At 37.1% G+C, this 25551-nt stretch overlaps 1 protein-coding gene and 1 long non-coding RNA gene across 3 annotated transcripts in view; one reads left to right on the forward strand and one right to left on the reverse strand.

Annotated features, from left to right (window-relative positions):
* Nucleotides 1-25551, forward strand: part of LOC123879710 — a 93684-nt gene that overhangs the window by 56886 nt on the left and 11247 nt on the right. For both annotated transcript variants that reach the window (XM_045927694.1, XM_045927640.1), the window contains exons 4-7: nt 8280-8462; nt 8900-9094; nt 9637-9813; nt 22529-22594. In XM_045927694.1, the coding sequence (XP_045783650.1) occupies nt 8280-8462; nt 8900-9094; nt 9637-9813; nt 22529-22594 (621 nt within the window). The remainder of the gene's footprint in view (nt 1-8279; nt 8463-8899; nt 9095-9636; nt 9814-22528; nt 22595-25551) is intronic.
* Nucleotides 1854-25451, reverse strand: LOC123879998. Its single transcript, XR_006799140.1, has 3 exons — nt 25442-25451; nt 24906-24909; nt 1854-1918 (listed from the first exon to the last, which is right to left on the reverse strand). It is a non-coding gene; the product is annotated as an uncharacterized LOC123879998 (long non-coding RNA).

Genomic DNA, 25551 nt, shown 5'->3' on the forward strand with positions numbered 1-25551 from the left:
GACCCAAAAAGAAGGGGGGTTATAAGTTTGACGAGTGTATCTGTGTATCTGTCTGCGGCTCCTAAACTAATGAACCGATTTTAATTTAGTTTTTTTGTTTGAAAGGTAGCTTGATCGTGTTGTTCATAGCTCTAATCCAAGAAAATCGGTTCAGCCGTTTGAAAATTATCAGCTCTTTTCTAGTTTCTGTAACCTTCACTTGTCGGGGGTGTTACAAATAAATTGATTAGCACTAGGGTCCAATGCTGCTATAATAAAATTGTTTTCGTACTATACTTGCCTATTTTTTACAAAAATATGCCAACAAACATACTCATAGTCTGTACCTAATTATCATTATCTACAGCAAAATTTTCAGTCATTTAATTAAGTAATTTTATATTCAGGGCCATGTAATTTGACCCAATTTAACGTTAAAATCCAGTTAAAATGGCTTCACAAAACAGAATATTTTATGAGCGCCGGGATGTAGCATGATATAAACATAATCCTTTTAAGCCTTCACAGTTTCATAAATATATTAATATGGAACGATATTCAACGGATAGTTTTATCATCTATACCTATGTGAAGAGGGTTTGGTTGAATTATTTGTATGTACGAGTAAGTCTGTTATAATTGTTATTGAAATTACTGAATTTTTTTGAAGCCTTTTTTCATTATAATATTTTATTCTCAAACATGTTCTACATTTTATGGAATTTTGTTAATTTTAATTTTTACTTGTTATTCCATACGTACATTATACGAGCCCTAGGCCCTAACAGTGGATACAAGGAATTAAACGCTTAATTTGCTATAATCCACTGAAAAAGGCAAATCTGTACGGTACAACATGCAGCATGCGACATGCATTTTAAATGCATAACTTATAAATCGATATGTTCTTAGTTCGAAATGGGTCATATTATAGCCTAGGTAGTGGTTAAGACCTTCTATTCCGGGGTACAATCTTTTTGGAGTTACTTTATAAGCAATTAAATTTGATTTGCTTGAGAGTTGCCCGACTATTAGATGTTCGCAAAGGCGTGTGAAGTCTGCCATTCCGTTCTTGACCAGTATGGCGAACTGTGGCCTAAACTGTTTTCAAATAATAAGCTGGCGACACCGGGTTGAAATGTTTGATTGATGGTTGAGTTCAAGATTGATAGTTAATCAAGCGAACTGTATCATTTTACGATCTATCCTTAATATTACTTCGAGTTGCTTTAGTAGCTAAATAAACAGTTTTGCTTGCAATTAAGATCTCCATCGCACCCCACTATCACGTAATTGCATTGAAGATACCACATGTCCATAACAGAACTAGCTAGTAGCTACCCCATTCGTTTAAAATAAATAACATTCACACATTACACATGTCGGCACGAGGCGTGAAATTGATTCCCATCAATACATGGGCAGATGTGTGACGTGTGACATTGTGACGTCACGCTTATCAAAAACGCACGCACGTATAAACTCTTTAGTACACCGACACATTCGCACGCGTTACTATGTGCCTATGGCATAGAGGTAGTCGTCCGACCGCCGGCGATTAGCGAAAAACGAGTTATGCTAAAAACAAACTACGAGTTGGTGAGCAACTAGAGTGGTGGAGTGGAGTGGTGACTGGTGAGTAAGTGGTTAGGGCAGTTATTTGTCGCTGGGCTATAAGCGAAAGCGTGAGTGCGATGGAAGAGTAATCGCCCATTATAGATTAATTATTAACTGCGCAAACTGCGCGAGTGTTCTGACCGCCAAAAGAACGTTGCTGAGCGAAATTTTCTTTGATAGCTCTTGTCGCAGCGATCATTTGATAAACTAGTAGAGAGAGAGTTCTCGCTGGCGAATGCAGAGCGATGAACTATATCTTTTTATTGACACGGAATCATATTACCTATATCGATTATACGTTTCTTGAGCGAGAAAATATTCACTTAACGACAAAGATATGTCACCATGGAATTAAGCGTTCTGGTACGATGTCATATGGAAACTGATTAGGGGTACGGGTCAAATCCAACTACCAGGGGTATGGGCATAAGAAAAACTGCTAAATCCCTTCCAAGTTAACCCGCTAAAATCTTAGACTGCATCATCACTTACCATCAGGTGAGATCAAAGTCAAAGGCTAACTTGTAGTGGAATAAGAAAAAACCTAAACCCGTTCAACATTAGCGCGCTTGTATTTTAAACTACACCATTACTTATCAGAAAGATCCAGTTAAGAGGTAAAATGCAATCGAAAAAACGTTTCGCTCCTGCGGTTGGATGCGTCGGTGTGCTAAAGGCGTAAAAGATCGATTTTGGGGTAAAAGCACCTATTTTATGCCCTTTCTTATGTATAATAGTTGCCCCTATTTGGCTAAAGCGTTAAATGTTATAGGGGCTATTGTCAGTTATTCAATGCAATTTTCTGAACCATTATTATTATAAGTATAAATATCAAACATACTATATTAGTATTAAGTATGGAAAGATGATCGATCTGTTTTCAAAGCAGCGTAGAAACGTTATTTTTTTCAAAAAAAAAAAATGTTGTAGGTATATCTAAAAAACAGAATACTATTACTTATATATTAATTTTACTTAGTCCAGCATCCGTTTAAACCCTCTTTAAAAAGATAAACACAAGCTAAAGAACCTCTCTAATCCCCAAGTATTTAGATAAAATTCCAGTATTTTTCTCAAAGCAAGAGGTGAAATTGCTTGCTCAAACTTATTTACCAGTTTAATTTTAAAGACGATCTTTTAGATGATTTTGTCGATGTATTGAAGAACAAACAAAGTTATCTAAAATTATAAGGCTCTTACTTTTTCAAGATCCTATATTTTTTAAAGAAGAAAGTATAAGAAATCTATAAGAGGTAGAGGGGAACTTTTGGAGTAGACATTGTTTATGTCCATAGCGTCATAGTTTAAAGAACCAAGAGATAATAATTTATGAGACTACTAGCCGATGCCCGCGACTTCGTCCGCGTGGAATTAGGTTTTTAAAAATCCCGTGGGAACTCTTTGATTTCCCGGGATAAAAAGTAGCCTATGTGCTAATCCAGGATAGTATCTATCTCCATTCCAAATTTCAGCCAAATCCGTCGAGTAGTTTTTGCGTGAAGGAGTAACAAACATACACACACACACACACACACACACATACAAACTTTCGCCTTTATAATATTAGTGTGATAAAAGATGTTTTTAAGCAGTTATAATATCACTTGCTTTAACGGTGAAGGAAAACATCGTGAGGAAACCTGCATTCATAATACATTCCTGCATTTCTCTATTATGTTCTCAAAGGTGTGTGAAGTCTGCCAAGTGCCAATCCGCAGTTGGCCAGCGTGGTCGACCCAAACCTAAAGCGCGGTAAAACCATCCCATTACTACCTTTGTTATAAATATGCGAAAGTGTGTTTGATTGTTAGCTTGTCTTCCAATCACGTCGCAACGGAGCAAGGACCGACGTGATATTTTGTATGGTTAAGTGTCGCTTAGTCTTGAACAGTGACAGGCTATTTTTTATCTCAAAAAAAGCTCAAAAATTAAAAAGTTCTCACGGGATTTTTACCCACTGACGAAGTTTAGCTACTAATAAATAACCAGACGAAAACCATGAGAAAAATGTGGAGGATGTCAACAAGTGACAAGTGTAAATTAAAAATTTATAACACCCCCGACGCCCCGACAAAGTATTTGAGTTTCCCAAAACATCATTTTCAAATAAATAATTATGTATCTAGGCAACGTCCATCTTGACAGCTTGACATTTGTCAATTGACATTATATTATGAACCTAACGGTTATCTAACCTTCTTTTCTACAAGAAAACTAGAAAAGAGCTGATAACTCTTAAACGGCTGAACCAATTTTTTTGGATTATAACTAAGAATACTCTCGATCAAGCCACCTTTCAAACAAAAAAAAGTAAATTAAAATCGGTTCATTCGTTTAGACGCTACGATGCCACAGACAGATACACAGATACACAGATACACAGACACACAGATACACACGTGAAACTTATAACTCCCCTCTTTTTGGGTCGGGGGTTAAAAAGTAAATCTTTTCACGATTATACTCGTATTCCCACAATATAGGATCTAAAAGGGTGAATCAAGTAAACTATCAACATTCTGTTCCCACAATCGCCTCTTTTACTTGATTTCGGCTATCCCGCGAGGGATTGCCAGCGCGTTAGTATGCCACGTGCCAGACGAGAGCAATTTTGTACACGTGCGGACTAACGAGGACTATTTACTGCCAAAGTATTTAGTCATCTGTAGTCTTGTTCGCTGAAATATATTTATATAAATGACCAGTTGGCATGACTTGACTTCGCACTGGTTGGCTTAAAGCTGCTTTTCCACCAGAGATGTGCTATGCTGCTATTCTGTGAGGTAGTCAAAGCTAAGCTGCGAAACTATGTGATCGTTTTCACTAATGTTAAGCGGTGTTACAGAGATGTGCTATGAAGATGAGCTGCCGTGAGGTAGCTTGTGCGAGGTAGATGCGCGACTCAAGCTAAAAATGCATTGGCAATGGTAGGGAGAGCACGGGGCACGGCGTCTGCACATACGAGTAGCTACAATACTCGCGCATCTGTACTCTGTAGCTCCAATCCGTAGCTCCCATCAAGAGCTTCCATCCTTAGCTCCTATCAATAGCTCCCATCCGTAGCTCCCATCCACAGCACGCTTGTTAAGTGATCTGTGACAGCACGCCTCCTTCCACATAACAAATATAGCTTCGTTGAATCCGTTTCCACCAAAGCTAAGCTATGTGGATTGGGGAGCAATGAACATGATTGGTAGATAATCACACACATCCATATGAACGTAGGATAGCACATCTCTGGTGGAAAAGCAGCCTAACGCTTATGAGTAACTTAGATACTCGTATTATGATACTTAACAATTATACTAAATAACTGGAAGAGCACGTGCTAGATCACGCATAAGTTAGACAAACAGTTACAACAAGGTTGTATTTTCAGTAAAATTGTCTACTTGTGTTTTTTCCAATTTCCAACTTGGACAACTACATATTATCATGGTCGACTACCTAGTTATTTCGCGGCTGTGCTCCGTGAGAATTTCGAAAAATTCAGGCTTTTACCTTGCTTTTACTTGTACATCATAAAGAAACCCTCTGGAAACAGTTTTTTGAGTCCAAATGTTTTTTATTTATTTAGATTTTATTACGGAACCCTAAAGAGTCACAATGTTCTCGTTGGCTTATAATTTTTTTCTTTCAAATTGTGGTTACACGCGATAAACGAAACGATGCAGTGGCAATTCAGACTCCCCTTGCAAATCCGTGCCATTTCTGTAAACCACCCCACTGAGACCCCTTCCTCCCCATTATTCTTTTACAAAAATTAAACAGATCCACCACACTGATGGGTCTTGCTATTCTGGACATGTCTTCTTGTCGGTATAGTGACACGTTTACCAAGAAACGTCGGGATTCGAGAGTTTTGTAAATTACGTCTATCGTTTTGTAGCACGTGCGATGTATCGATTTATTTGGCACAGTTAGTTTATTTGGGATGGAAATCGATTATTTGTTTTGGAGAGGATTTTTGCCAGATTGTAGAACACGATATTTGTTTGAAATATAAGATTCTATATTGATGTTCTTTAGTACCTACTAAATTAGTTCCATGGGAAAGAGCATATAGATAAAGTATGATTGCTATCATATGCCTATAATATTACATGGTACATAATATCCCGTGGTCCATAATAAGCACGATCACAATGTAGGGTGATCGCATAATAAGCTCATATATCAATATTACTGCTGATTTTCATGGCCGATGGTTATCGAACCACATTAGTATAATGTGGAAAAGTTATTAAGGGGCCTTATTGGGGCCTTCGCCTTATTATTTATAGCAGATTTGTTCCACTACTTTATTTCGTTCTCATTAGTTTAGAGAAAAAGCCTAAATCAGTAGACCTACGGATTTGAAAAAAAAAAAAAAACCGGATAAGTGCTAGTCAAACTTGCGCACCGAGGGTTCCGTACCTTGGAAGGATGCGTGTAATTATTTTAATTAAATTTTCCCCAACTGTAAATATGAGTTTGTAATCGCTTTGATGTTTCCCTTTACTTGTAAGTACTGCAAGACGTTTCTTACCAAATTTCATGATTCTAGGTCAACGAGAAGTACCTACCCTATAACCTTGAAGGGTCTTGACAGGCAGACAACAAAGTGATCCTGTAAGGTTCCTTTTTTCTTTTTGAGATACGGAACCCTAAAAAGTGCCATAAAGTAGTGTGTATATAGTTTAGATAGATATACCTTTGAAATATCCAAAAATAGACTTAGATACGTGCGTTGTCCATTATACTGAGTTATTTTGCGGGACAATAATTTTTTAATATTATACATATAGGTACCAATTATTTTGGCCAAAAGAGGCCTTTAAATTTCCAAGCTTATCCAATAAAATATAAACTTATTCTAGAAACTAACCTAGACATTTAATCTTAAGGTCGTGAAAAGTTCAAGTTTGCGAGGCTTGGCAACGCGCACGGTAGACATTATGCAGCAAGATTAATAGTTATAACTTCGTGGTTAATAGACTTGTTTGCAGTGAGTAGGTAATAAATAAAGAAGTGAAGTTGTGGGACTTTTATTATACTAGACTACATAAGGCGCCATCTCCACGGACGAGAGAATCGTGGCAATATTGCCACGGCAATATATCGCCTTGTGACAAAATTTATACAAATTCTATGAGCCAATCTCCACAGGGCGATACTATCGCGGCGATAGTTTGTGTACACGCCGCATAGTAAAAGTTATTATTATACACATCCAAAACACTCACCCACACACGCTCCTTTTCCCTACTTATCTCGCGCCTGTCAGTCAAAAAGTCCGCTGATTAAACCCGCAAATAAACCAAATTAAAACCACATAAACTTATCTAAATCAAATAAAGTGAAGTGCAAATCAGTGCTTCAAAGAACTATCCACGGTAATACGAGAAAGGAAGACGTAGGTAGGAAGAAGAAGGTATTTTAAAAATCTATAAAATCCACGTGAATGAAGTCGGGGGCATCAGCTAGTCCGATATAATTTGACATTTTGACAGTTCGTGCATGGGAAATCTGTCAAGTTTAAAATAAATATGGATTATACAGATATAATGATAATATGATTATGGACATACAGACATTATTACTCGTATATATACCATCATAATATAAGGTCATTAAAAAGAAAATATTTTGAAAGTTTAAACTGCATGGTCACTCTATCACCTTCGTAGACGGTCTACGTCTAGAGCTCCGGGCGGGGTCAAGGTCGCCCGACGTAGCTACGGGAAAGTAATTAAGTACGGATAAAGCTTGTTTCACGTTTTTTCCCCATTTACAGAATAGAGGGAGAGAGTCTGAATAGAAAAGGTAGGTTTTCTTTATACCTCTTATATCGTACCTACTTGTTTTAATTAATTAGACGGATTATTATCTGTTCACCGGTTTTATGATACCGCATCAATGGCCCGTTTATTTTTTAATGTTTTCTTTTTATTATTTTATCCTCACTATATTTAGTATAAGCCGTGATAGCTTAGTGGTTAATACATCGGCCTCTTATTCGGTAGGTCGAAGGTTTGATCCCAAGTCCGGGTTCACAGTTTTAAACATTTAAATATCACTTGCTCTAACGGTGAAGGAAAACATCGTGAGGAAACCTGCATGCCTGAAAGTTCTCCATAATGTTTTCAAAGGTGTGTGAAGTCTACCAATCCGCAATGGGCCAGTGTGGCGGAGTATGACCTAAATCTTTTTTATTCTTAGAGGAGACCCGTTCTCAGTGAGCCGGAGAATGGGTTAAATATGATGATGATACTAGTAAGAAGATATATAGTTCTCTCCCTCTCTGCATCGTATTCCTCATTTCTGAGGGTCGCGGCTCGTGACTCGTGACAGGAGTTTTTTTGGGAGAGTACTCTTTATCGATAGATCTCCAAAATCGGTCACCCATCTAGTTACCACTTGGGTCAACGTTGATTACGGTTGACTTCGAATAAAAAGAGGTCTGGCTGAAACGGGAAGTAGGTATCCGTCTGTGTCGGGCGGGAAACAAAAGTTTGATTAACGAACCAACCACGTAGCAGAACAGACATCCTCGCTGACGTACCATCAAATAGACCGATAAATCGCCCACTGCACCGGTACAAAGGTCAGAGTTCCTCTTTCGTGGTGCCAAAATAATATGCTCAGTGCAATCGACTCTTATGCTCTACTTATACATAATACATATTATTTTTTTGTTTCAGATTTAGTATCGATCCATTACTGTAACCGCGAGGTCTCCATATCGGCGCAGGGTCCAGAGAGCGAGGGGTACATCCGCACGCCGGGGTATCCGCACTTCTACGTCGAAGACGAGTGCAGATGGAGGCTGCGTGTCCATCCCGAGCAGAGGATACGGGTGACCTTGTTGGACGTTGACTTGAGGAGTAAGTTTACTTGCACCAAACCTTTAGCCTAAAGGTAGAGCCTACCTAAAGGCTTTAGTTAAAGCCAGTAATAGGGTCTTAGACTATATCTTAGGTTTTATGAAAAGTATCTCAGCCTATAATTGTTAACATAACTAAAAAGCTGCTAAAATATTTTCCCTCTGAAATTACTCTATTTTTGTGTAAAAAATTGAAAAATATTTGTCGTTTATAGCCTTGTGACGTCATTGATCGCCTTCCGTACGGTATGATGTTAATAATAATTAATTATTATGTTAAAGATAAAGAAAAATCATGGTTTTTATTTAAACATTCTGTTTAATAATGAATTCTAGCCATAAACTACTTCTATACAAAACATCACATCATTTTATTACTACATTCCAAGACCCTATTGTAGTAAGTCCTCCTAATTTGTATTTTTTCCACCTTTGCAGGTATTGGGCCCTTTGAAGACTCCTGTACGGACTTCGTGTCGGTGGAGGACTCGAACGGCAGCGTCCTCCTGTCCACTTGCCAGCAGGTGTTCTGGCCTCTCCAGCTCACGTCCACTGTGGACAGTGTGGAAATTGTCGTCAAAGCCAACTCCAAGGGTGCCTTCCCGAAGAGAGGCGTGTTGTTACACTATAAAAGTGAGTAGAAATTTTGTAACACCTAGCTGATGCGACTGGGTACGCGGGGGTTTCGATTTTAAAAATCTCCTGGTATCTCCTTTATTCTCCGGGATAAAAAGTATCCTATGTCCGTCTCCAAAATGCAGTAAGTACTTATCTATTTGTGTTCCGTTGATAAAATAATTTCCTCAAGATTGACCCAATGGTAGGATCGTGAAAATGTAACACATACTTTCGCATCAGTATGGTAAAATGAATGAGTAATTTGTACCAGTTTTATAATTTTGATATTCGGAAACGGGGGGAAACTTTTCACCATTTTCACGGTACTGCGCCATCTATTAGAATTTTTATGTACTACTACGAGAACTCTTCACAATGGTTGCCCAAGGAGATTTTATGTACGTCACATAATATTATCTGGTGCTGCCAAATATTTTTTACAGCACTAACGGTAATGTGTATCAAGGCAAAATATTGGAATTTTTAAAGTAAAAACGTTAAATTAGCACTGTTCTGTATTTAATTAAGTTATTTTTAAAATAATTTTCTTTCAACAGGCGTAGGTTGTGTGACTTTGTCAGCGCCATCTGACGGCTACTTGGTATACCGCAACGAAAACGTCGCCCACTTCATGTGCAATGTAAACTTTGTCTTTGAGGACACGCGGCAGAGGGCGCGAGTTATATGGTGCTACGACGATAACAGGTGGAATGAAACTCTACCTTCATGCATTGGTGAGACAATTTTTTTATAGCACCGATCGCAAATGGCTTTGCATGTCTAGATTTACTTTTTAAAACTATCATGTGGGTCCAGGTCTAGCCCTTCTCTAGTTATTCTATACAAACTTTCACGGAACGGAGGTACCTATCTACTTCACATTTCCCCGAGCTTTTTCAGATTTTTCCGAGCTTTTTGGGGTTCCTAACCCGAAGGTTGCCATCCGGGCTCTATTACCATAAGCCTCCGCTGTCCGTTCATCCGTCCGTCTGTCTGTCAGCGGGCTGTATCTAATGAACCGTAATAGGTATAGAGCTGTCTTAGAATGTGTATATTCAACTAATAATAAAAATTTGAAAATGGCTGCCATGAAAATTAAAAAAAAATTAAAGTGTTATTTTTTGTACGATGGTACGGAATACTTCGTGTCCCATTTTTAAACCTCATGATGTGGATCCAGGCCTATAACTAAGCTGCTACACAAACTTTATATTTTGTCAGCTTTTTTCAGATATTTCCGAGCTTTTTCCAGTTTTTAGTACCTACCTACTAAAATAAACGAAAAGTTGTAAATCGTTAATATTTAGTAGAACTAAACTAAATATTTCAGCACCTATTTCCTAATAGATACATCCTTATTTTGTAGTGTACATTTTTTCAATTGTTTGCTAGGTATCTACCTACTTTTCTACTGTGCAGTTCACAGTTATTTTAAAATTTTAATTTTATTGAAGTTTCTTTCATAATGAAAAACTTCAAAGTCATCTCACTTTATTTTCGTTCGTGTGACAAAAAAAACGTACATGCGCAATTGAAATTCTCTTTCCTTTTTACACTTGTGTCGTATATCTTACGAGCGAGGCAACAGCTTCATACTACGTTGATACGTTACGGTTTCATTGTGATTATTACTGTCACATGCTTAAAATTGTATTGTAAGTCTTATTGTTGAGACATAAAGTTTAATTTTGTTTAAAGCTATAGATTATGACGGGGTTTCTTTCTTGCAATTGTATTTTAAGTCTTGTGATAATGGAATAAAGTTCAGTTTTGGTTGAATTAGAGGATTATTACGGTTTCCGACTTCAGGCACGCTTTCGTAAACAGTATTCGGTGTTTGGCTTCGGTAGCGGTCGTTTGGATCCCGATAGTCCCGATTTTGTCCCGCGTGTCAAAGCTAGCCACGTGTTTTTGTATAAACGTGAGTTTCAGATAATATTTATCTTTTATTTACGTTTTTTTGTGGTTTGTGATAGTTGAGTGTTTGGAATTTTATTGATTAGGTGAGATCGATGTTATTAATACCTAAACTGATTTTTTTTTGTGGTTGCTTTTTGTTTAGTTTCTATCTAGCCTTGTAAATGTACAAATTTTAAATTAAATTTTAATCAGCTTATTCATCACCATCTATAGAGTACTCTATAATGTCTATACCTACTTATAATAATGATCATAAATATTAATAAATGTACTTCAGTAATTTTAGCAATCTTCATCAATCACACATGTTTCGTAAACAGGAAAAAATTTAGCGTTTTTCAGAACTGACAAACTTAAGTAGGTATCTACAGTTATAGACTACAGGCCCATGTTTAAAAATGGGTGGGTCATATGAACCACCAGGTGACGTATACAGGACGATATAAGAGCATAAAATAATAAGTTTCAGCACTATACCGTCACTTGTAAGCTGTCCAACAGAGTGCTGGTGAGAATTGAAAAGTGCAGGTAGAGTGAGTACATTTTGGTCATATATTTTTGTACGGCATTTTTACCATCGATAGATCCATGAAAAATAATAAGAAAGCGCGCAGTGCCGTAAAAAAATGGTGCGCCACAAAGTCAGTAAATGTTTTGATTTTCTGACAATTTCCGGGGTAAATTTGGTCATTTGATTCTGTACGGCACTAGTTTCATACTGTTTCAATACAGCCTCTAATCCATTATTCCGCAACGCCGTACAAAAATCATGCGACAAGGGGAAAAAATTGAGGGTAGCAACCCCCTCTCTTTCCGTGGTCCGGGGGGTGATTTGAGAAAGTACGGCTTTGGTTCCAAAACATTATCTAGCACTCAAAAGTACTATTAAAAATAATGCCGTAAAAAAATTAGTGTTCATTTGAATGTGTATCAATAATTATCTTAATTTCATGGTATACTTAATTTTTAAAGCTGTAAAATCATTTGACTCTGTACGGCAACTTTTTTTTTAACATGATAGTGTAAAATACTATTGTTATATAGTATTGCCGTTCAAAAGAAACTGTTCTAAAAAAAATTATAGATAAATACAAAAACTGAAATTTTTCAAATTATTGCAAAAGTTTAAATATTCATAGATTAATAAAATATAGCAATTTTCTACGCTTTTCCCTTGTTTTAAATAGTATTAAGATAAATAAATTAGGAAAAAATTATGCCGTACATTTTAATGCAGACCATATCTTTTAGGCTGATGAAAATGACGCTACCATTTTAAGGGTAGTACTTTATGGCCATCTGATACTGTACGGCATTAACATATTTTTGAAGAGAACAATTGATAATATGATAAAATCACTATGCCGTCTAACTGAAGTGAACGGGTGTGTATATAATATCCACATCCCCTACAAACCTTTGGACCAACGAAAATGTACGGCATGTAAAAAAATATTATCTATGCATAAAACACTTTCAAAATAAATTAATTTTATGTTGTTTCAAATCACCCCCCGGACCACGGAAAGAGAGGGGGTTGCTACCCTCAATTTTTTCCCCTTGTCGCATGATTTTTGTACGGCGTTGCGGAATAATGGATTAGAGGCTGTATTGAAACAGTATGAAACTAGTGCCGTACAGAATCAAATGACCAAATTTACCCCGGAAATTGTCAGAAAATCAAAACATTTACTGACTTTGTGGCGCACCATTTTTTTACGGCACTGCGCGCTTTCTTATTATTTTTCATGGATCTATCGATGGTAAAAATGCCGTACAAAAATATATGACCAAAATGTACTCACTCTACCTGCACTTTTCAATTCTCACCAGCACTCTGTTGGACAGCTTACAAGTGACGGCATAGTGCTGAAACTTATTATTTTATGCTCTTATATCGTCCTGTATACGTCACCTGGTGGTTCATATGACCCACCCATTTTTAAACATGGGCCTGTAGTCTATTAGAGCCATTTAGGCTCTTATTTATTTTGAGAGCGGTCATGAAGGCGAGAAATAGGTACAGACCTCTAGATCTGTAACCGTATGGTAACTGAACATAAACGCTAGTGGCGCTTAAAAATAATTTTATTTAAAAACATCGCCATGAAGCTATCTTGAATCTCTATAATAATTAATAAGGTATAGGGTTGCCAATAAAGCCATCTGTTTTAAAAAAAAATCGAAAATCTTGGATTTCGCATCTCACATGACGTCTATTCCTTTTATCTCACAAATTAAATAAGGTACGATATTACTTATCCATTTATTTATGATATCTATCTAAGTATATAATATCATTCAAAAATTAAACAAAGTGCGTTACCTATGTATTTATACAAATGCGCCGCGATGGATAGCGCGCGAAAAAAAATCTGGACAGTAGATAATATGTTAAACTCCATACTCATGCGTGCTCGTGCCACAGTATAAAGAGAGACACATATTTAGTCGGACGACTTTGATCTCGTGGTAAATGCCGACCACGACGACCCTTTAATATAGAGCCCCAACTACGTAGGCCAGTTCGGATCACTCCTCTGTCCAGCATTTAATGCCTAGATCATAGATGGCTGCGTCGAACCTCTCTGTGTGACATGTATTCTCACTCTGTACTTATATTCCATAGTCCATTCTTCATACTCTTCCCAGACGTCCTCCGAACGGGGACAAATCCGAAAAAACCTAAACGTGTGGCAACCCTAATTAAGTAGTGTGTAGAATTTACACCCACAGTTTCCTGTTGATAATGTTGTTTCTGTTGTTGTTGTTGTCGATTTTTGATAATAGCGTAGTTATAATGTAAGTACTTTACGAGTCTACACGTAATAATATTTAATAACTGCTATAAATAGGGCATTCGTCATTCGCAATAGGGCATACGGAGCGGACCTAATTAACAGGGCTCTCTCCGTCACTCGTTTCATACAATCGTAGTTCCAATTTCATTTGAATATTAAGCAACCAAAGTTCATGAAATTTTGCAGACATTCTAGAAACTAATATCTGTGTCTGTGGTGTTTTAGATTTTTCTAAAAATATGTAGTTTTAAAATTACAGGGGCTCAAAGATTTGTATGAAAATTTTTAAGACCGCGTAACTTTGAAACCGAATATTTTAACAGAAATCTGGAAAACCACAGACATAGATATTAGTTTCTAGAATATGTCTGCAAATTTTCATGGACTTTGGTTGCTTAATATTCAAATGAAATTGGAACTACGATTGTATGAAACGAGTGACGGAGAGAGCCCTCTTAACAATACCTACTCTACGGCACCCAGACAACGAATTCGTTACGCCTATGATTTCGATATTATTATTTTAATATACCTATGTAGTATGTACCAGGTACCTACCACCCATATACGAGTACTTATTTAATTAATTAAATATAATTAAACAGCCAAGCGCGTCCCAACCTAGATCTCACCATCTCTGTTTCTCAGACATGATAAATTATAGTCAAGCGCAAACCTATCTTATAATAAAAACCGGCCAAGTGCGAGTCGGACTCGCGCACCGACGGTTCCGTACTCGGGTATTTTTTCCGACATTCTGCATGATAAATCAAAAACTAATATGCATAAAAATAAATAAAAATCTGTTTTAGAATGTACAGGTAAAGCCCTTTCATATGATTCCCTTCTTGGTATAGTTATCTTACTTTGAAAAACAAAATACAAATTATTTTTTATGACCACATTTTAATTTTCTTTGTGATGTAACCACAATTCACGGTTTTCAGATTTTTCTCCTTATATTATTGTGTGCTATAAGACCTACGTGCATGACAAATTTCATGATTCTAGATCAACGGGAAGTATCCTATAGGTTTTTTGGCAGACACGACAGACAGACAGACAACAAAGTGAGTAAGGGTTCCGTTTTTCCTTCTGACGTACGGAACCCTAATAAGTTTTTCTTTTGTATCTTATAAATTCTTAATGATGGTATCGTTACTTATATAAGTAATTAAAAATTCAATTAAGACTGGTTCCGAACAAAATCCGCTATTAAACTTTTATCTATAGAGTAAAAAGTTTATAAGTAGTTTCACTGAAATGAGCCCGATAAGAGATTAAACTTCGTAGACTTTAATGAAACAGACTTACCTAACTACCTACTTTCTTAGCGGCTCGAAAAGTTCACTTTGTTAATGTATTAATTGTTAAGTTTTAATGTCTTGCTGTTATCAGTATTGTCAGTTGATATTATTTTTCATTTTTTATTTTCAACACTTAGGTACATCTAGCCTTACAAGATAGTTCCTAATTCGCTAGTTTAAAACATAGGTACTTACGTCAAAAAAATCTTGTATCTAATAATATACCTTTTATTCAAAATAATTACTATCAATTACGAGTATAATAATTTGGCAAATCCTACGAACAAGGCCCTAAAATGTTATGATCAAATGACAAAACAGTCCAATTAAGCTGTCTGAAAAAGACGAAAATAAGACTGAACATAGTACGTCATACGAGGGTACGAACATGACCTAAAAAAAGTGCGAGTCGTACTCGCACACAAAGGGTTCCGTACCGTTCGTACTAGAAATAACACTTTTTTTCATTAGAATTTTTTTTTGTTATTTTTATAGCGGTATAAAGATATTCCCAACGGTTTATTTTACACTAAACCCTGTTAACGAAAAATCGTGTAATATTGTGTCCACTCGGCGTGACACTCGCAATTAGCGCAAGCACGCCTACTTGCATTAATTAGAACTGTCACGCCACTTGTAACAAGTGTCACGCCGCGCGGCGTGTCTTTGAACCTGTCGCATTGGCAAAGCTGTGAACACTTGACTCTCAGTTAAAAAATACGTCGTGTATTTCCCTTTTTTAGGATTCCGTCCCTCAAAAGGAAAAACGGGAACCCTTATAGGATCACTTCGTTGTCTGTCTGTCTGTCTGTCCGTCTTTCCGTCGTGTCTGTCAAGAAACCTATAGGATACTTCCCGTTGACCTAGAATAATGAAATTTGGCAGGTAGGTCTGCCAAATCCCGAAACCCCGAAACCCCGAACCCCGAATTTGTGGTAACATCATTAAAAAAAAATTAAAACGTGTTTCAATTTTCAATGTAAGATAACTATACCAAGTGGGGTATCATTATTCTAAAACAGATTTTTATTTATTTTTATGCACGATAGTTTTTGATATATCTTGCAAAATGTCGGACAAAATAGCCGAGTACGGAACCCTCGGTGCGCGAGTCTGACTCGCACTTGGCCGGTTTTTTATTTTTGATAGATAAATCATATTTGACGACCTCCCTGACGCAAGGTAGGCGCTGTAGTCTTACTAATGGGAGGTCCCGGGTTCGATTCCCGGCAGGGGCTGGTGGGAAGCTTTGGCCGTGGCTAGTTAACCGGCCTACCGGCAAAGCCGTGCCGCCAAGCGATTTAACGTTCCGGTTCCGTGTAGAAACCAAAGGGGTATTATTAAATACTGCCATATTCTTTCGAGGTTAGCCCGCTTCAATCTTAGACTGCATTATTACTGACTACCAAGTGAGATTGCAGTCAAGGGCTAACTTGTATCTGAATAAAAATAAAAAAAAACCGACTTCAAAAACCAAAAACACTAAAAAGTAGAAAATAATTTTTGTTTAGCTACACATGTAATGTACCTAGGTATGAAGTCGAGCGAGCATATTAAAACAAAATTAGAAATCCAAGAGTGAAGCTCGCCCGACTTCATACCTAGGTACATTACATGTGTAGCTAAACAAAAATTATTTTCTACTTTTTAGTGTTTTTGGTTTTTGAAGTCGGTTTTATTTTTCTTTTGAAAATTTTTTATTTCACAACTTTTAGTGGCCCCACTGTACTATAATATGCTATGCCCAGTTAAAACCCTACTGTTTACTAAGCTATTACAGTGATCGCGAGCAATTTGCTCTTATCCATTGAGGAGTTCTGTTCTCCATCTCCGAAGATATTCATCAGATCTTCACCAAATTTATATGGGACCACCTGCACAGTATACCCTTTCAAACAAAAAAAAATTTTCCAAATCGGTCCAGGGGTCTTTGAGTAATCGGGGAACATACATAAAAAAAAAAAAAACGATCCTGACGAATTGAGAACCTCCTCCTTTTTTGGAAGTCGGTTAATTAAAAACGTTGCGGACGACGACAAATTGACGAGCGGAGTGAGTGTCGCTTCTTTACGTAGAATTAATAATGTATTAGTATCACTATTAGGACGCCCTTTGTTTTTAAGTATATCCGCCTGTTTTTTATTCTTTGTTGTCACAGTACTAAGCAATAAAGGTGTATAGGTAGGTAAATAAATAAATAACAGTGCGTCGTATCATTGCTCAGTGAACATCACTTGCAAGCTGTTGCAGAGCTGTGAAAGCTAACTATAATTAGTCTGAGCTTCCTTTTTACGGAGCCGTTCAATTTCCAGACGAGTAACTCTGCATTACGCGCACATGTTCAAAAGATTTTTATTTTCCTTTGATGCTTTTGAAGCCTGTCATAACGAACTTTGATCACTTGGATATGCAATCGATGCGATCGTGATCCTTCTTTGACTGATGACGTTGCTGTATGGTAACGTGATGGTAAAAAAACCGGCCAAGTGCGAGTCAGACTCGCGCACTGAGGGTTCCGTACTCGGGTATTTCTTCCAACATTTTGCACGATAAATCTAAAACTTTTATGCATAAAAATAAATAAAAATCTGGTTTAGAATGTACAGGTTAAGCCCCACAATTGGTATCTTACTTTGAAAATTGAAATTTTAATTTTTTTAAATGATGTTACCACAAATTCGCGGTTTTCAGATTTATTCCTGTACTTGTTCTATAAGACCTACCTACCTACCAAATTTTATGATTCTAGGTCAACGGGAAGTACCCTATAGGTTTCTTGATAGACACGACGGACAGACAGACAGACAGACAGACAACAAAGTGATTTTATAAGGGTTCCGCTTTTCCTTTTGACGTACGGAACCCCATTTTGAGGTAAGGAACCCTAAAATGCACGGTTTATAGAGGGTTATTTTTCCACTACCTGCCATTTGAGATTATTGTTAATGTAAATTTTGAATATCACTATACGTACCCATAATATTATAAATGCAAGAGTTTGTTTGTTAGTTTATTCTTCAATCACATCGCAACAGGGCAGTAAATTGATGTGATTTTTTGACGGGTATGGTTCAAAAGCTGGAGAGTGACATAAGCTATTTTTTATCCCGAAAAATCAAGAAAGTAGATACTGTTACTGAACTGAAGACTGTGACAGACTGACAGACGGACGGATAAAGTCGCACCCTAAGGGGTTCCATTTTTACCATTTTGGTACGCAACTCTAAAAAATGTTAATGTAGCAATAAAACCAAATTCTATAGTAAACTTAGATTTATTATTCATCAACATTGCTTTATTATTCAAACCTCGAAAGTTAAATACAGAATAACAAAACTTGGTTAACCGCCCAGATTAAACAAGAACAGCAATTTGCAATTATAACGGTAAAACAACAGTAAAATTATTGTTGTAAGGAAACACGATTAACTTTTCAAGTAAACTGGGGTTTTGTCACTAGAACTTAATATGGATAGTCAATTATTTTCATAGATGATAATAATATTATCATACTTAGTTTCAGTAGGCCTTTGAATAATTTTATTTTTAGAGCAAATTAGTGTCACAAAGAGGATATTATAATATAATGTACAAGTGTAAATTAAAAATTTTCAACACCCCCGACAAATCATTTTCAAATAAATAATTATGTATATCTAGGCAACGTCCATCTTGACAGCTTGACATTTGTCAATTGACACTTGAATATTATGAACCTAAGGGTTATCTAACCTTCTTTTCCACAAGAAAACTAGAAAATAGCTGATAACTTTTAAACGGCTGAACCAATTTTTTTGGATTATAGCTAAGAACACTCTCGATCAAGCCACCTTTCAAACAAAAAAAAACTAAATTAAAATCGGTTCATTCGTTTAGGCGCTACGATGCCACAGACAGATACACAGATACACAGATACACAGATACACAGATACACAGATACACAGATACACAGACACACAGATACACAGATACCGACATGGGCTACATCCCGGGGAAGGACATAGGCTACTTTTTATCCCGGAAAATCAAAGAGTTCCTGCGTGATTTAAAAAACCGAAATCCAGGCGGGCGAAGCTGCGGGCATCCTCTAGTATTAAATATTATATCTTTTGGCCGAAATCATTATTCAGCTCAGGCCGTCCTTGGATTCAGGCACCACAAGACCGTAGCGTGTGGAAGTTCTTACAAGGAACTCTCCAGCTGTGGGCGTCTATCGGTTGGCAACGATGAAGACGAGTATCATAAAAATCTCTTTACTCGTACCATGAACATATTGTTACAATGTCTAAACCCTAATAAACTAACTTGGAAACCAAGTTTGACACGGTCATAAGAAACAAGTTCTCTGTGAATCTTCTGTAAATTACACAAACTTATGTAACGCGTAGAGTTATAGAACTTTGTAAGTTCATCCGTTACAAAAGGGACGGCTTATGATTTAATTATAAAAAGGGATAAGAGATGCAAGTTTATTTGTAAAGGACTCAGTCTCCCTATACACTTAACTCGGAGGTAGGTACTTTAATATTTTATGGGAAAAGCCATGTTAGGGTGTGTGGTTTGGCAAGGCCATTTTACGGGAACTGACATTACTGAGTCATAGAAGTGTTTGTTTTGCTGAGTATGCATTACCTGGTTTTTTCGGCTAGAGCAGGATTTTGAAACCTTTTTAGTATAAAAGCGGGATTCTTGCGAGTGACGCTGTCTCGAGTCATTTAATATTTGGCTAAAAATCGGGACATCCGCGTTCCACCAAAATCGGGAACGCTGGCTGAGATTTTGATATAGAACGTAACTATATTTTCTTCTGACTTGACTTAGGCTTAGATCTATAAAACGTAGGTAGTGTAGGTAAGTACTTTACTAATGCAGGAGACAGATTTATAGCCGAAACATAACTTTGTCTCGTTTTAACTTCGTTTGAGGCGACATAGATTTCAGCTTTATAAAGCTAAAACGGCAGGAGAGACATATATCCCTTGATCGTAATCCACGAAACTCTACTTTTGCTTAGAGTAAAAGATTCTTAATACTGGTCAAGAACCGATCGTGAAATTCAATCTTCGATTAATAAATTACGTATCGTACCCTAAAATTATGTAACTACCTAAGTTCACGGACTTTACTAGAAGTTGACTAAGTCACATAACTTAATATTGCAACAAAAGGGACAAAGCTTTTGGATTTGATTATAAAAGGGATGCGAGTTAATTTGCCAAGGGTGGAAGTTGGTCTCACGAGGGTCACTTTAATAATTTGGGGTGAAAATCATGAAGTGAGTAGTGACCTTGCCCTATTATGATGTATTAATTTAGCGAACGAATCATTGTCATCATCTCGATCCATAACCGGCCAATACTGAGAACGGGTCTCCTCTCAGAATAAGAAGGGCTAGGCCATAATCCACCAGGCTGGCCAAGTGCGGTTGGGCATAGTAAATTAAATATTTGGTAGTGGTAGATGCTCTTGACAATTCAAAAGTACATACTTGTAAAAGTCTAATTGAATAAAAATATTTTGAATTTGAATTTGAGTTTATGTGCTTCTGCAACTGAAAATAAGGTGAGGCCTTTTCTCTTCTTCCTCCTTTCCCTTCATAACTACTTAGGCGTAGTTTGCGACAACGATGGCACCAAATTACTTATCGTGTTATCGAAATTAGTTCGACATTTGTGTCGAGTGTCAGTGTCCTCAAATACCAAGCTTTATTGATGGGTGCCACGGCAATTTAGCTGAGTTTTAGTTTCCTGCTGGATAGCCTAGATTAGTTACCAAAGCTGGAAATCTCTACTATTAGTCTGTGGCCATAACGTCTTCGATTAAGATGAGTTCCAGTAAAAAAAAGATAAGGAATAAAATGGGACCCAAACGCCGTTTACCTAGAGAAGGTCACTAGATCCTTTCTCCATGTAAGGGTTTACTCAATGACCTATTCCAGGTTAACGCGTTCTACTTTAGAGTGTAGACACCAGGTGTAGTGAAATGAAGATAACGTGTTATTGATAAATTAATATGTAGATAGTATCTAAGATACCCCAACTACACGTTATATAGGTACTTATTTCAAAGCACTAATAGATTTATACCCTCCAAAGGCATAAAAGGTAATAGATGCCATGCTCACGGAGCCATAAAATCGATCCAGCCCAGTGAACTTGACTTATGAGGCCCCGTGGGATGCGTACATTATAACCTTAAAAACGTCAGAACTATGCCATGGACCCCTTTAAATTACACGAAAATTGCTTTCCCGAATAATAAAACTATGTTGTTATACTTGTTGCACGTATCATCTATTTGTGTGACACTGATAACTGATGACTAATAAGTCGTCTCTCGTTAAGTGAATGTACTACTGGTTCGCAATGCTCTTCCTACCAAGAAGAACGAGCAAGAAACATAGCGGTTGTTCTTTTGGAAACTTACAACAATAAGCCATGTAGATATATCTAAATATATGAGAATAAAAGGTTTCTGACCGGCTGACCGGCTGACTGATATCAAATTCTAGTAATTCTATTGCTATCAATGCATAGCTCAAACTGTTAGATGGATCGGGTTGTTTGGCATGCAAGGCAGATAGCTACATGACGTAACATCTACTAAGGATTTTTAAAAATTCAACAGCTGAGTAATTGGGTAATATAGGAGTTTGTCCGTAAGTATAGTCCACGCGGACGAAGTCGCGGGTATAAACTAGTAAATAAGTAATTGAGCAACCGCAGTCAAGATAGTTTTTTTAAGATTTTCCATTATAAGAAAAAAATAATTGTGGTTTCTTCGCTTTCGCGAAGTAGAGATTGATTATATATTTTCGTTTAATTCCCCGGCGCGTGCTGAGCCAAATTGCCTCGGTCAACCCGCGGGAGCGGATAGTAAATTTCTTATTACTCGAATTTGTTATTTATATTTACAAGACCTAAAATAAAGGAGGCTCTGTGAGGCATTTTGTTGGCGTTGACCGGTGATATTCCATAATTTTGTGAAATCTGAACCGATGTCCGCGACTTCGGCTGCGTCGATTTAGGTTTTCAAAAATCCCGTGGTAACATTTGATTTTCTGGTGTAAAAAGTAGCCTATGCTAGCCTATGTCACTCTCGAGGTCTTTACCCATGCACTCGGGATAGAATCCGACCTCCGATTAGGGACAGGTTCCTAGGCTATCAGGCCCATCTCTTTTAAATGTTTCTCTATCAAGCGATATTAGAAATACTGGGTGGTACCCATATTATGAAACCAGTAGTGTCGCGGCTACTCGTTGCTTGGCTGCTGAGTGCAGTCGGCTACCTTTTAGCTCTCGATTAACTGAAGTTACGAGTAAAACCACGGAAGTGGAAATCAGCTTATCACAAACTGTAACTGAGTTGCGAACTGTTCGGAACAGAATGGAAGGGATGTAAAACTAAGTTTTTGTTACAGAGGAGGCGGCTTCAAAGGTCGCCGGGGACACGAAACTGCCGCACAACGAGGCTAACATGATAGTTGGTGAGTCAGTTATTATCACTAAGTACTCGACTAAATAGAAAGAACGTTAGTCATTGATAGGTCTCTATGTGAGTTAAGGCCGATTAACACCAATTGCGTATGCAGCACGTATACGTGACACGTGCGTAGTGAGGCGCGTGAATCCGTAGACGTAACTGCACGCATTACGTCTACGTGAACGTTCACGCCACGCAAGCGATATGCCATGTTTCATACAGTTCCATACATTACAACGCAATGGTACGCGCTACGTCTACGCTTACGCAACGCTTACGCAGCCTGTGTGAATGAGCTGTTATTCTGACAACTCGTAACTCAAACCTACTACATAATACGTACAGACAGAAGGACGGATTGATATGCAAAAAATATGTATAAGGCAACTTTTGACTACGTTACTGAAACCTAAAAAGGGCTAACAAGGGTAAGTAAGAGAAAATTAAGAGCAAGTGCTAGCACTTAGCACCCATTTAGAAAAGAGGTCAAAACAATGGCCATTATAACTCTCAGTACAAAATTAGAGTTTCATTAGTGATTCGTATAAAATTTCAGAAGTGATAAAATTTTAGAATGAGAGAAAGTTGTAACATATCTCAAGTAATTTGAATTGTATTAAAATATTGGTAATAATATTATAACGAGTAGGTAAAGAACAATGGCAAACTTCCTTGGGTAGGTACATTAATAATATTGAGTTTTTTTAAATCTGCACACATAAGCATCAGATACCGATCACAATTTACGAAATCTATTTTTTACTAAGAGACCTAGAAAAATAAATATTGCGTGTATTGCGTTCAAATTCAAATTCAAATTATTTTTATTCAATTAAACTTTTACAAGTGCTTTTGAATCGTCAAAATAATCTACCACTGGTTCGGAATGCTGTTCCTACCGAGAAGAACCAGCAAGAAACTCGGCGGTTGCTCTTTTCTTTTTTGAAAGTTTTGTAGGATATGTGTAATCAAAACCAACCACAGAAATTGTCGGGGTGCGTTTTACTTGTTTCCTGAGTGTAGAAGGTGGTAGAAGGCAAATAATATCGGAAAACTATCAGACAGAGCGTCGGGCGCGAACCCAGAAGACACAGGCTCGAATCCTGCCGGTTCTGCAATTTTTGATATGTGATTAAAAATGAATTCATTCTCGACTTGTAACTCAGCACCCGTTTAGAAAAGAGGTTATAAAACAAAAATTAGAGCTTCATTACTGATCTATAAAATCTCTAAGTAGTGGTACTTAAAATGTAAAAGGGGAAATCCGCAATTAGGCGTAATTTTGAATAATAATAGTATAATAACATCTGATATAAAATACCCTTTGAAAGTCTTTATAAAGTATCACGAATAATTTAACAGTCCATTAAACGTTAGTTGGATCTCCGAAACAGAAGGTATTTATGTAAATTACGAAGTAGGAATGAGAGTTGGAATCCTTAATAGCAGTCCTGAGAATTGTACGCAACTTTACGAATTAAGTCTTCAAAGGGATCGTTCGTAATTTGACCAAAATAGATATTTTAGAATTAGAATGTTAAAGAGATCCTGTTGAAACCAAGACGTTGCCAGGACCACAGAGTAGTTACAAAAATAACGATTTAGACTTCTTAGACTTTAAATTTATTCATTTATTATTTATTGTATGAATGTCATTATAAAAAGTTACATTACATTTAAGTTACATTAGGGTACATGTCACACTCTACAATACCATACAAGGATGTACAAATCAAGCTTAATCTACATTTCGATTAATTAAAACCGCACATTACTACTTAGCTGGTGGCGATCAGGCAAATTAAACACAACAATACTTATCTCAGACTTATCTAGTCATAAAAAAAGAAAGAAATAAATGTCAAAACTTCATATATTGACACAGAATGGAAATAAAAATGAATGGAATATAAAAATGTCAAATGGTATAATATAAATTAGTAACTATCCATCAATAATAAAATTATTTTCAGCCATAGAATAAAAACCCAGTTTTCAGCATTTATCAGTAGGTATAATTTCTTTACATCCCGTAAGCACCTGTCAGCCACCGACTGTCAGGCTCACTGTGATCCCCTGTGAAGTGTGAACTGAAGTGTGTGAAGTGTGAACGTGATTTTTGTTCACACTATGCTGATAATACATAATACGTTGTAGCCTGCATCTACACATCTGCCTGTGACGCATAGTTCACAGAGTTCACAACGATGGCCAAATGCAGATTGGCAGATTTCTCACACCTTTGAGAACGTTGTGAAGGACTCTCAGGCATGCCGGTTTCCTTAGGTACCTACTCGTATTTGCTTAAAACTCACATAGCTCCGAAAAGTTAGAGGTTCGTATCCAGGTTGAACCCCAGCAGCCCTCCCTCCATCACTGCCACTGTATTTACACTATGCAACTCTGTTATTATTAAGTTGCCATGCCTTTAGTCTTTGTCTTCATGCTGAGTGAGAGACCAACAGAAGAACAGAGCTTGTTATAATAATATGATATCTATGAATACTGATCAAACTTTCGAATAACGACAAATTAGTTAAGTTGTCTTTTGCAAATTCGCTCTGCAATGGTGAAGTAAGCCATAATATTTACATTACAATATAGCCACATTATTTTAGGCGTTATGTTGATGAGTTGGTGAGTAATCCCCCTCGTATATTTCCTTTCGTCTAATTTGGAAACAAAGTTAAGCCCGACATCCGCTGAGGCGGAACTCGCTAGATTTGAGCGCGGTTAGCAATTTACAACAGTAGGTAGGAACTCAAGCGTTAAGGACGCAGGTGTTTGTTGAATTGCTTGGAGGATATTATTTTGAGTTCTTTGGAAACATTTCGTATTAATACCGAGGTACATAAATGGCTTTATTTTGAGCTATTTTCATGTCACTTTGCTAAGTGGATTCTCTATTATTTTCTTCTCTTGGAACTTGATTTTTTACATTTCTTATTTTGTGGTTTTACG

Source organism: Maniola jurtina, chromosome 1, assembly GCF_905333055.1.
Source record: "Maniola jurtina chromosome 1, ilManJurt1.1, whole genome shotgun sequence".
NCBI lineage: Eukaryota > Metazoa > Arthropoda > Insecta > Lepidoptera > Nymphalidae > Maniola > Maniola jurtina.